The sequence below is a fragment of the Equus quagga genome, chromosome 7, assembly GCF_021613505.1.
Source record: "Equus quagga isolate Etosha38 chromosome 7, UCLA_HA_Equagga_1.0, whole genome shotgun sequence".
Lineage (NCBI taxonomy): Eukaryota > Metazoa > Chordata > Mammalia > Perissodactyla > Equidae > Equus > Equus quagga.
The window spans coordinates 77,045,309-77,059,371 of NC_060273.1; the positions used below are offsets into that span (position 1 = coordinate 77,045,309).

The 14,063-nt window shown below is 41.5% G+C and overlaps 1 protein-coding gene across 1 annotated transcript in view; it reads right to left on the reverse strand.

Moving 5' to 3' along the window:
* Positions 1 to 7,849, reverse strand: part of NDFIP1 (Nedd4 family interacting protein 1) — a 46,494-nt gene extending 38,645 nt beyond the window's left edge. Inside the window, exon 1 of the mRNA XM_046666889.1 lies at positions 7,552 to 7,849. Within this exon, the coding sequence (XP_046522845.1) occupies positions 7,552 to 7,614 (63 nt within the window). The 5' untranslated portion in view covers positions 7,615 to 7,849. The remainder of the gene's footprint in view (positions 1 to 7,551) is intronic.
* Positions 7,850 to 14,063: the final 6,214 nt, after the last annotated feature.

Consider the following 14,063-nt stretch of genomic DNA (forward strand, 5'->3'; position numbering starts at 1 on the left):
TTCCAAAGACGACAGTATGAAAAGAGGGGGCCAGGCAGGAGGGAGTAACTTCCCAGTAGAGAAACCTCACAAACACTACTTCAGCCAGGTGATCGGGGTCAACTCCGCAGTGATAAGCCAAGTTGAAAGTACGTATTCTTGATACGATGTGATGAAAATGGCACTTTACTTCTGTTTCTTCCTCCCCCCAAACCCACAACCCCAATCTAATCATGAGAAAAGGATCAGACAAATCTCAGCTGAGGGACATTCTACAAATACCTGACCAATACTCCTCAAAACTGTCAAGGTCTTCAAAAACAAGGAAAATTTGAGAAACTGTCACAGCCAAGAGGAGGCTAAGGAGACAAGATGACAGAATGTAATGAGGAAACCTGTTCGGAATCCTGGAACAGAAAAAAGACATTGGATTAAAAACTGAAAATCTGAATAAAGTACAGACTTTAGTAAAGAAAAATGTATCAATACTGGTTCATTAATGTCATAAATGTATCATACTAACCTAAGATGTTAACAGGGGTAACTGGGTTTGGGGTAAATGGAAAATGTACTCTCTTCTCAATGTTTCTAAACATCTAAAAATGTTACAAAACAAAAAGTTTATTTAAAAATGTTAAAAATCTAAATTTTTTTTTAAAAAAAAGCAAAGGAAAAATAAGAAAGAAAGCCTGAAGAACGCACACCAAAATTGAGAATTAATTACACCTCTGGGGAGAGATTAGAAAGGAAGGAAAATGGGGGCCAGCCAGGTGGCGCAGCGGCTAAGTTCGCACGTTCCACTTATCGGTGGCCCAGGGTTCGCCGATTCGGATCCCGGGTGTGGACATGGCACCACGTGGCACACCATGCTGTGGTAGGCGTCCCACATATAAAGTAGAGGAAGACAGGCAAGGATGTTAGCTCAGGGCCAGGCTTCCTCAGCAAAAAGAGGAGGATTGGCAGTAGTTAGCTCAGGGCTAATCTTCCTTAAAAAAAAAAAAAAAAAAAGAAGGGAAGGAAAATCAAGTTTTCCTTTACAAAGTTACTGTGTGACTCTAGTCAAAGAACATATCTGTGTACTACTGTGTAACAAGAAATTTTAATTTTAAATGACACATTTAAGCATTGAATGATAAATAAAATGAAACTGTTATTAAACAGAAACTACTCCCCCAAACGTTTGTAATTCTATTCATAAATGATCCAATCTCCAGAAAGACCGCCAAATCATATTCAAGCCTCTGATTAACTACTGATATTACTGCAATACACAAATTTAAAAGAAAAACTGTCAAAGATTATACTACATTGCTGGGGGGGCTAAGAAATATACACGTGAGAGGAACTGCTTTAATCAGTAAGAAAATATTTCACTAGAAATGTTCTTAAACTTGATCAGTATTTAGAGCTAATATTTAGAACTTTTAATGTAAATTGTGTTATTCAGAAAAAATGAGTCAGCCTAATTTAACAGTAGGATGTGCTAAGTGACATCTGATAACACTGGTTTCATTATTGCTCTTGGTGACAGCAACAACACACAGGGCACCTCTATCTACACAGCCACCAGAAGCAATTACAACTGGAGCATGTAGAGCTCAGCAAATTTGATACATGGTATTTACCAATTGCCTAGCATACTGGTAAAAATGACATGAGAAACAAGATAAGACCATCAAGCTGATTTTCAGCATTAATCTCTAATTAAAGTGTTAAAACTGCTTTATCTAAATGGGCAGCATCTACTATTACAAGAATATGGTTCCACTAACAGCTGGATTTGTTCAAACACAATACAAGAATAAATTATTAAGAAACCAAAGTAATTATTTTAAAGGCCTAAGAACAAATAAATCAGAAGATGTCACCTGAATCTCTTCAAGACTTCCTTTTTTTTAATTAATAAAAATAGAAAATCACTCACGGTAGGATTTATTTTATAATATAATCTAATGTAAAGTAATGTAATATAATTGGTGTCTAGGATATAGTAATTTCAAGCTATGTGCAGGCAAACCAGTGTGGCATCAGTTCAGACGCCAGGGTTTTCTAGAGCACGTCAACCGGCCCTTGGTCTCTATTCACACCTGATTCCAGGGCAAAGAGAATGATTAAACCAATCAAATCTCCCCAAACACGTGGTCACCTGTAGCACTAGGCAAGCAAATAAGCATGGATCAACAGGAATCCATCACTGCTACAAAAACAACACAAAGTATACACAGTTCACCAAGAGTGAGCTAAATACCAAGGACAGTTGCAGATACACAGTTCCTGACACTCACAAATCCTGTTTCCATATTCATAACTGATTACAAAAGCACTCTCATGGTATAATTCTCATGTAATAATAACTGCTTAAAGCATCATACCATTATCTTTTCGAGTTACACACAGAAACATTTACAGATGAAATGATATTTCTAAGATATGCTTCAAAATAATGGTGGGGAGTATACATGAAACAAGAGTAGCCATTTGTTGACAATTGCTGAAGCTTAGTGATGGGTACATAAAGTTTATTACACTATATTTCTGTGTATGTTTAAAATTTTCATAGCAAAAAGTTGACAATGTAAATAAATATTATTAAGAAATTACTCTACTCTGGGGCTGGCCCCGTGGCCGAGTGGTTAAGTTCACGTGCTCCGCTGCAGGCGGCCCAGTGTTTCGTTGGTTCGAATGCTGGGCGTGGAAATGGCACTGCTCATTAAACCACGCTGAGGCGGCGTCCCACATGCCACAACTAGAAGGACCCACAACGAGGAATATACAACTATGTACTGGGGGGCTTTGGGGAAAAAAGGAAAAAAATTAAAAAAAAAAATTACTCTACTCCTACAACTCAGCAACAAAAAGCAAACAATCCAATTCAAAAATGGGCCAAAGACTTGAATATACATTTCTCCAAAGAAGACACAAAAATGTCCAATAAGCACATAAAAAGATGCTCAATATCACTAATCATTAGGGAAATGCAAACCAAAACCACAATGCGATACCACTTCACATCCATCAGGATGATCTTATTAAAAAAAAAACCAAAAAACCCAGAAAATAACAAGTGTTGATGAGGATGTGAAAAAACTGGAACCCTTATGCATTGCTGGTAAGAATGTAAAATGGTGCGTTGCTATGGAAAACAGTATGGCAGTTCCTCAAAAAATTAAAAATAGCATTACCATATGAACCAGAAATTCCATTTCTGGGTATATACCCAAAAGAACCGAAAGTGAGGACTCAAAAGCTACTTGTACACCCATGTTCACAGCAGCACTATTCACAATGGCCAAAAGGTGGAAGCACCCCTTGTGTTCATCTATAGATGAATGGATAAACAAAATATGGTGTACACATACAATGGAATACTGTTGTATTAAAACAGAAGGAAATTCTGACACATGATACAATATGGATGAACCTTGAGGACATCATGCTAAGTGAAATAAGCCAGTCACAAAAAGACAAATACTGTATGATTCCACTTATATGAGGTACCTAGAGCAGTTAAATTCATAGACAGAAAGTAGAATGGTGGCTGTCAGGGGCTGAGGAAGGAGGAAATAGGCAGTTACTGTTTTATGGGTACGGAGTTTCAGTTAGGGAAGATGAAAAAGTTCTGGAAACGGATGGCGGTGATGGCTGCCCAACAATGTGAATGTACTTAATGCCCCTGAACTTACTGTACACTTAAAAATGGATAAAATGATAATATATTTGGTAAATATATAATGGTAAAATGGTACTGTTTTTACGATAATTTTTAAACATTTTTTTTTAAGTAATTCTACCCATCTACTCAAAATTTTTATGAAAGTTTTCCTTGATCATTGGCCATACAGGCCACAAATACAGCAAAATAATCTTAAAATCTTGCCTTAACGTTATTTTTTCTTCTTTAAAGATTGGCACCTGAGCTAACATCTTTTTTTCTTCTTCCTCCTTCCTCTCCCCAGAGCCCCCAGTACACAGCTGCATACTCTAGTTGTGGGTCCTTCACGGCTGTGCTGTGTGGGACGCCGCCTCAGCACGGCCAGATGAGCGGTGCCACGTCTGTGCCCAGGATCCGAACCTGCAAAATCCTGGGCGGCGGAAGTGGAGTGAGCGAACTTAACCACTCGGCCATGGGGCCAGCCTCTTGACATAACATTCTGAGGGGCATTCCACGATATAATTATAATGACTTTTAAAACTAAAAACATAAAACCACATGCCCCCTCCTCAAGGATTGTGACTTCATCTAATACCTGAACATGAATATGGTTTAACCTGCCAGAGACGAAATTCTTTCCCTGATCTATCAAAGTCTTCCTGCACAATTCTGAGAGCTCAGCCAAAAAGGCGTCATTCCCAAAGCTGTTCTACACTGTCGTCAGACTACAATACAAACTTATTAGCGATGCTCACAAGTGGGCAACTTCTGCAGCAGGCAACGCGTCAAGTCTAAAGCTAAACACACTGCAGTCTTCTTTTAAGCCTATGTGGCAGTGTCATTGTTGCCCACTTATATTGGACTCAAATTCAAATACCTCAAAACATTTCAGGAAATACTTGGCAAAATTCATGATACAGGTAAAAATCCATTCCAGTGAGGCAAGAACTGATGAACAGGAATCAATGTCCTCAGAGAGAGCAACACGTTAACAAGCTTCTCAACACTGGGCCTACCTGGACCTTTCTGAAACAGTGCTTCCGACTGTTTGGACACACGATCTGTTTCAAAATGCAAAAAAGGAGAAAAAAAATAAAGCCACAGGGAACCTGAGCCCAGCCTTTCTATGTAGTCCGATGTGATGCTAAATTCAAGTTGTGCACATATTGCACTACCAATAAAAAGACCATAAAGGCAAAAATATGTTTGCATTTATGAATGAATCATACAGTTTTCCGTTACATTTACTTTGCTAGAGGACCAGCTCAGTTTGATTAACCAGATCAAACAGAAGTCAGAATCGCCTTTGGTGACAACCAAGGAGTATCATGCTCCTATGAAGTTGCCTGGACAATTCACCAACATCCTATATTTCAAAAGCCTTTTAAATATGTATATTCTCTGACCAAGCATTTCCATATCTAGAAATTTTTACTGAGGAAATAACTGATGATGTATGTAAAAGAAACTTCAGTGAATTAAAAAAATTATAAATATCCTTAGTGACCAACAATGGGCAACTGATTAAATTATGGTTCAGTCATACAATTACATGCTATGCAGACATTAAAATATGAAACCATCTTATTTTATAGCTGTATTGTGTACCTTTGTACATACAGTGCATGAATATACCTTATGCAAATCCGTGAATGAACATGTGTCTGAGAACGCGACATACACGGGCACATGTGGGTCTGTAAACACACACATGTGCTCATATGCACAAAGTGCGTGCAAGTACAATCAAGCGCCCATAGAATTGTACATGTGTACAAAGATGTGCCTATACATGTATGTATGGGTGCATAAACAAATACATATGCACGTGTATACATCTGCCAATGCATATGCCTATATTTGGACCATGAGCCTGCGTTTTAAGCAGGTGAGTGTGTATTTATCCTTGTAATCACTACTTAGAAGCTATGACCTTGAGCAAGTTACTGAGCCTCTTGGAGAGTTGATTTTGTCATCTATACAGTAATACCAAACCCTGCCTCATAGGGGTTCTGCGAGGATTAAGCAAAATAATGGATGTAAAGCACTTAGTATCCCGATCGGTGCATAGTAAATGCTCAATAATATTAGGTTTCCTTATCTGTACACATTATACTGATCTATACTTGTGTATATTTACATAGCTATAAGTCTACAAGGATATACATTAAAATATTAACTCTGGTTATCTATGGGTGATAGGTGTTGTAGTGCTTTTTAGGGGTTTTTTTAGCTTTCATATTTTGCAATTTTCCTGGGAAGATTATTTCTTCAAAATAATGATTTAAAAAAAAAAAGATGGCCTGTCCCTCATACATCTCCATTCTGAATATTTAAAGCTGTTAAATACTACACCAAGGAATACATAATTTTGATACTCGACCAAATTTTTTGTATTCTAGCAGTATGTCAGCATTACCTAATAGCTCAAGAAGATGGCAGTACAAAGAAAAGCCACAGCTTTTTGCTTGTTTGCCTTATCCAAGGCAGGATGAAAAGAATGAATTAGATCACACTACGGGGTACCTGTGATTTGCAAACACCTTGGTGACAGTTCACTGGCACCTGTCATTCGTATTTCATTAAAGCAGGGAGGAACCCAGAGCCTTGCCCAAGGTCATACAAAAAAGCATGTGCCAGACCCCAGGCTGTGAGAGATCTAACGACTAGACTGCATAGCGACAATTTGGGCGTGTTTATGAAACCCAAAAGCTAAATTCTTAACAGAGTCATTTCAGGAGTCCGGCCGGAGGAGGGAGGAAATTACAACACACAGCTGATGACAGGAAAACAAACCAGTACCTGGGCGCACCAGGGTTAATCTAGATGTTTTAATCGTATTGGCTTTCCTTACTTCTAAAATATAAAACTGTAGATCACGTATGATACGACATTTAATTTCGTATAAGGACGATTGACATTTGCACGCAAATTATACTGAAAGCATTTTGAAACACGGCAAAACCTAAGCAGTTACTTGCGGTTCCAACGTTGACTGATTCCAATGTTGATCACTAACTACCCAGCTCAATTCCCACAATTACGATGTGGGACATTAAATACCCGTAACAATCTTGCACAATGTCCCTCCGAATTTCCGAGGGAAACCGGCTACAGACAGTGGCGAGCGAAACAAGCAGCTCTTTTCCCTAGGGCCTCAATTTATAAATCATAGCCGAGATAATGACCCCACCGTTCCCTATACATTTCCTGCCCAGCCATGTTATTAAATCCCTTTAAACGTCATTCTCAAGCTTTAAAACACACCCAGGCACACGCCCTGCAGCCTTCAACGGAACTCGACATTTTGGGGCAGCACCACTGTTAAAGATCGCCTTTTCCGAATTTACTGCAAACCGCGGTCTCCAGTCTCTCGCCTCATTTGTGACTTTTGTCTGAAATGGGAGGCGGGGCGGATGGGTTCCGACAAACAGACCAGGCTCTGAAACCCTGAGTAATTGCATCTCGCTGCGGGGAGCTGTCGGCGGCAGCAGCAGCGATTGTAATCTTTTCTCTCCGCCCAGTTTCCTTTTCCATTTCATGCTTGCCTTTTTTTTTTTTTTTTTTTTTTTTTTTTCCTTTCCAGTAACATCAAACCAAAGACGGAAAAAGGATAAACGAATGCCCCCAGGTCGACGCCGACTGAGGGTCGCGGTTCTGACTCGGGGACCCGCCCGCCGCGGGAAACGCAGGAACGCGGTCGGGGGAGGCTTCGCGGCCGCCCGGTCCCGCCCCGGGTCGCGGAGGGCTGGGCCCGGCCCGCGGCGGCCTCGAGTCGCAGCCCGGGGCCCGCCCGGCCCGCCCAGGCCCAGCGCGGCCTGCCGAGCCGCGGCGTCGAGTGGGCCGCAGGCTGGGCCGGAAAGGCCTGAGGCGGCCGGCGGGGAGGGCCGGGAGCCGGGGCAGGACTCGGCGCGGCTCACCTGCTGGTACCGGCTGCCGCAGGCCGGCTCCACCGCCGCCAGCGCCGCCAACGCCAACGCCATGGCGCAGCCGGCCGCAGGGAAGGAGGGCGGGCGAGCGAGCGCGAGGGACGCGGCGCCGCGGCCTGAGAGCGCTGGGAGCCGCAGGGGACGCGCCTCGGTGGGTCTCGTTGGCCGCCGCCGCTGCCAGGCGAGCCGCTCTCCTCGGGCTGTGAGCGCCGCCGCCGCGGAGGCTCCTACACGGCCCCTGGGGAGGAGGCGGGCACGCCGACGACGCCGCTGCGCCGCCGCCCCGCCCCCGACTCGCACCGCCCGCCCGGCCGCCGCCCTCGCCCCGCGCCGCCGCCGCCGGGGTGGGACCCGCGCCGCCCCTCCTCCCGCGCCCCCAAGGCCGGGGCGCCGGACTCCGTTCCGCGAGTGACGAGCTCCCCACAGGCCACCGCACAGAGGGCGACGCTGGCCACGCGCTTCTGGTCCCAAGCCCTGAGCTTGCCCTCCGTGTTCTCATCTAAACCTCGTCACACACTCTGACACTGCGGCCCCGGCCCCACTGGCGAGGTCGTTGAGAAGGAGACTGCCGGTCCTGACAGCAGAGGTCTCATCCCTGGTGCCTGGCTGCGGTCTCGGTTCTCATCCACTCCTTTCTCATCTTCCTGAGAGATCAGGGGTCAGTCAACGACAGGGCAGAGGCCAAATGCGGTCCAGTGACCGTGCACAGTATATGAAATTCACATTTCAGGGTTCATAAATTGCTTTATTGGAACACAGCTGCTCCCGTTTCTTTAGTATGGCCCGCAAACTCTAAATCACTGGCTGTCTTAGCCCTTTACAGAAAAAAATTTGCTGACCCTAAATCCTCGAGAACTCCTTACATCTCAAAGCCTATGTAAGGTGGTTAATAATAGCAGCCTCAGTTTTATGCAGTCCTTGACTATTTTAACAGCCTCATCTGTGGGTACAGACACGATAGTTCCTGAACCAAAGCTCCCTGAGAAGGTGACATGAAAGGCCAAACTTCAAAGATTTAGCCATTGCTAAGAGCTTTCCAGGTAGCAGGAACCTGTGCAAAGGCGCTGAGGGAAGAGCTTGCGTCTGGAAGAATTGAAAGCAGGCAGGCTTAACTGCCAAATAGGAGATAATTATCAATGTTTCACAATGCCTCAAGATGTTAAATATTTTACCCAAGAAGATAGAGCTGGCAAGGGTTAATGCTGGTATGTAGGCCCATTAGGCCAGCTTTCTTTTTTTTTTTAATGTTGGAATTTTGATTATAAGAGTAATAAACATGAAAATCTCAAGATAGGTAAAGTCTTCTTTGTAGAATTAACCCAAAATTCTAAGACATTTGGTAGGACCCTTGCACCTTTATATAGGTGACAGTAAGGACTTAATCTTTACTTGCATACTTTATGTGTGGCTTAAATTCTCAGGCACTCCATCAGTAATTTCCAACATTTGTTCGAAAATTTTATCAAACACATTTCCCTAGACATTTTATGAAATGGAATGGAATGAAGCAATGCAACCGAAATATAATACTGTCCAGAAGCCATGTGACTTCATAATATACAACTTCACTTAGCTTGATAACTTCATCCATTCCCCTTAAAGTCAGGATCAAGGGAAAAAGAATCAGTCAACAAGAGTTCAAATTCACATAAGCATCAACCACAATAGTGTAAATTTCCCACTAAAACTGGAAAAATATAGATGAAATTTTTTCATTTAAATTTTTATAAATTTTCTGATGCATATGAATTTTCAAGTTAATTAGACTGCTATGACCTTATTTTTTAGAAAATTCATTCTATGGGCTCAAGAAAATATTTAAAATTGTATTTTCTTTTAAGCACTGCTGTTTTTTTAAAGGTCTCATTTCTAAAATAAAGTTGGTTAAACTGTCCAGTTTTCCTAGGATAGTATGTTATTTAGTTTACCCTACTTATTCAGTCAGGAATGTCTATTGATTCACCTAGAAAGGGGGTACAAGAGAACATTTTTAAAAGAACGATCATTTTAGAAGTTTTATTCAACAGATGCTCTAAATTAACTACATTCAGAAAATATCTTTAAACAAAAGAAAACTGCCACTTTAACTAGCATCTCTCACACACAAACTACCAAAGATGTGTTCATGTTCCGTTAACTATGAAGCAAAATCATTAAAATATTACAGCTCTAAACACAGAAGACTAGAAATCAAATAATATGCATGCACGTAAGCCCATTAGGCCAGCTTTCTTAACCATTATCATGCAACTAAATTATAAACTTTGTGGAGATGAGAGTATTTGTCTTTTAAATATTTTGATATCTCCCATAGCATCCAGCACAGCATAGCTATCGAGCAGGCATTTGAGATCTGCTGTTTCCTTCTATCACACCCAGCCATCTGGACTTGTTTCTACCCACATGTCCAACATAGGAAAAAACTTAATCTTGGAAGCTTGTTGCAATTCCCATTTCTTCTTGATTGCCTTTCCAAGCTGGTAGGCTAGGGTTGGCATTAATATGATTATTGTTTTAGCTTCTAATTTTCAAGTTTAGTTCACTACATATTTTAAAGCATAGCTGTGCTTTGAACCTACCCTGAGGTTTCTATATATAGGAGCCAACTGTAATCAACGAAAATTCTAGGTATTCATCTTCCTCACTTTGAGTTCTCGACCAGTATCCAAACTCCTACATGTCTGTCCCTATTTCCAAGCGCTAGCTTCACATATTTACCCTCTGGGAGAGTGAACAAACCCAGCAACATGCTAATATGGGAGTCTCAAAGTGGTAGGTTCCTTACTGTGTCCCTCAGTCGTTTTTAATCCAGAAAAACAACCTTTAAATGTAATAAGGTACAGTGAATCATTCCAAACATAATGTCCTACCTTATGGTCTTACATAAGGGGAAAAAAGTCTAATTTGAAAATTTTTTAGATCTCATCAATGGAAAGCAGAAAGCCAGACTTCTTTGCCCAGAATTTCTAAACTTACACGTAAGAAGGAATAAAAAAGATTTCTGTGCTTCCGCATATGGCTATAGGCGCAACAGCTGCCATCTTTATGCGTGTCTGCAGCACGGCGGCTTTTGTGGAAAAGAAGTTGCTACTCTTCCCATTTACTTCTTTCCTAAATTACTTTCTCCCTCAATAGCTGTACATCCCCTGCATGTGACATAAATATTTATCATAATATAAACACAGGGCTTTCTCACAGGAATATTTGCTCTCGAAACAAAAAAAGGTGATCTCCAGCTTCCAATCTCTCTTTCCTCTTCCTTTTCTGATATCTTGAACCAAAATGTTTTGTGTTAACAGAAAAGACTTGGTCTTCTCTTTCTCTGAGTTCCCCAAAGCCTTTAATAAGTAAATTGAGATAATTTATGTTGATTCAATGGATGGGTAAATTGGGGAATTGAGAAATTGAGTCACCGCTGTATAAGGTCTCCAGTTGGCAAGCAAATTGTACAGGGAAGGGGAAAACTCTGAATTTCTGACTCATGGATCCATGGCTGCTGCAAGCCAAGCAGACAGAGAAGATAATCCAAGGCCATAAAAATTGCACTCTGGCTTCATCTCAAGATGTTGTCAAGAGAGTTTCCACAGAGAAAGTTATTAATTTAAGATTGCTGCACTTAGAAACTTATTTCCCCACAGAATAACAGTAATACTTTCCATGTGCAATACTTTTTATGTGAATTGCTGACTCTGAATCATCCATCCTGAGAGAGAAGAGAAATATCATGGACAAGTAAGAGCACAGCTCACGTCTGTTTCCCGTTCCCCCCGCAATTTAGATAAAAATCTCCTACAGGATAGATGTGGTCTTTTCTCTTTCACATCCACCGGAGGCCTATCCTAAGCAGTGCCGAGCTCAGTGAGTAACCAAGAAGGGTTTGTTCAATTCAAAACAAAGCTTCGTTGGTCTAAAGTCTCATTTCAGGTCTTAAATGTCTCCAGCTAATCTTTATAGGGCTCCAACTGAAACATGCAGTTGGTGACAGATGTTAGGTCAGGGGAGAGTCTTCCTCAGCAAAAAAAAAAAAAAAAAGTAAACACAATTCTTAACTCTCAGGTCATACAAAAACAACTGTGGGCTGGATTTGGCCTCCAGGCAGCAGTTCGCCAACCCCTAGCTTCATAGCAGGACAAAAAAAGTTTATATGTTAAGAGCTTGAGTAGGAAGTTTAAACCCCAGAGTAATGCAAAGGGCCTAATGCAGAGGGAAGGGAGAGAGGAGGGTGGGAATCTATAAAACATCTTAAAATATAAATAGCTTGTGCAAAAAAGTAAGTCAGAGGAAAAGGATTTGTCAAGCAGGAATCCAACATGAGACTCCTGACTCCTTGGTTTACCTTCTTGACACTGGGACACAAGTGATTCATTTATTCAACAAATATTAATTTAGCACCAATATGGGCAAGCACTGTGGCTTTCTGCCCAAAACCTGAAACTATGAAAGAATAGTTTCTCATTTATTTTCCAAAATGAAATTCAGAAATGCTAAGGGTGGTTATTTACTTATTTTAGTTAACATATCATAAGTTTTGGTGTATTATGTCTTTATTTTCATTCATCTCAAAGTATTTTCTAATTCCCCTTGTGATTTCTTGGACTCATTGGTTATTTAACAGTGTGTGGTTTAATTTCCACATGTCTGTTCATTTCCCAAATTTCCTTCTGTTATTGATTGCTAATTTCATTCCATTGTGGTTGTATTGTTTCAATTCTTTTAAATTTACTGAGGTTTGCTTTATCCCCTAGCGTATGGTCTGTCCTCGAGAATGTTCCATGTCCACTGGAGAAGAATACATATTCTGCTGTTGTTGGGTGGAGTGTTCTACAGGTATCTATTAGACCTGGTTGGCTTATAGTGTAACTCAAGCCTTCTATTTCCTTGTTGATCTTCTGTCTAGTTGTTATAGCCATTATTAAAAGTGGTTTGTTGAACCCTCCAACCACTACTGTTGAATTGTCTATTTATCCCTTGAATTATGTCAGTTTTGCTTTATATGTTTTAGTGCTTTATTATTAGGTACAGATATGTTTATAGTATTTACTTATTTTATACACTGTCTTGATCCAAAAAGGATTTAAGTGGTTACAGTATAGCAAGAAATCATAGATTAGAAGTAGATGAGAGGGGCTGGCCGGGTCGTGTAGTGGTTGAGTTTGTGCATTCTGCTTCAGCAGCCCAGGGTTCACAGCTTTGGATCCCAGGCACAGACCCACCCACCGCTCATCAAACCATGTGGCAGCATTCCACATACAAAAAGTAGAGGAAGATTGGCACAGATGTTAGCTCAGTGACGATTTTCCTCAAGCAAAAAGAGGAAGATTGGCAACAGATGTTAGCTCAGAGCCAATCTTCCTCACCAAAATAAAGAAAAAGTAGATGAGAAACAAAAAGCAAAACAAGAGTAGTAATGTGAAATAGACTTTGCCTTCGTATTTACTGTTGTCTCCAACTGAACAGAGCCTGACACACAGTAAGCCCTTTAGGATTGAAATACCATCAGGAATGAGGCTAAATTATACACGTTACAAGTGCACCATAAATTTGGCATCCAATTAAAGTGGAGACCTGATTGGTGATACAACTGATAGTGAACCTGAGCTAAACAAAACAAAAGAAGATACCAAGACCAACAGAGAATTTCTTCCAAGAGTCCTCACTAACATTTAATTGTATAGATGCTAAACTGATCCCTCTGGCCCAAAGAGAATGTACGCTGTAAGTTTTGGGAATCCCCCCTACCAGGAGTGATGCAACGGCTGGTGCACGTTTTCACTGCCACATTTGATTGTACAAATTGTGCACTGCTCCATTCCAGGGATAGCCATCCCACTGTTGTCTATGCAAATGACACCCCCCCCCACCCTGCATTTGGGCAATACACAACCTTTGCAACCATAGGAAGTGACCCCATAAAATCTTTGAGCAATCTCTCCTCTGACAAAGAGCTCACAATATATTTAGGGGTGTTGTGGGTAGTGAAGGAATGAGTAACAGCAAAGTGTCCACAAGGAAATTAAGTGTCTGATCTTCATTTTCAGACACAATGTACCAACCAATTGCATTAACTCAGGGCCTTAAAAACAGGAACAAAGGGAGTAGGGAAAGTGTTTAATTCTCCAACCCTCAGGCTGATTCGTGAGGTAAGAAAAGGGTTTCTCACGCTTCCCAGGCTGGGAGTTTTCTTACTGTGTTTAGGGAGTATCATAAGAAACATGTGTACACAAGGGAAATACTAAAGCTAGGAGCTCTGCATTGCCTGTGGTGTGTCAGGGGAGAAACAATATGCGCTAATTATGACACAAAAGGGAAGCCCCCCACAGGGGGCCCCACTGGAAGAATGATGTTGCCTTAAACTCAGCAGCAGCTTGTGGGCATGCATGCTGGTTCCTACAGGTCTTTGGGGAACTCTGCCTGGGTGACTTAGAGCAGACCTCAGACAAAGTACAAGAGAGGATCTCTAGTTCTAAATATGATTATGAGGGGCCAGCCTGGCGGCGCAGTGG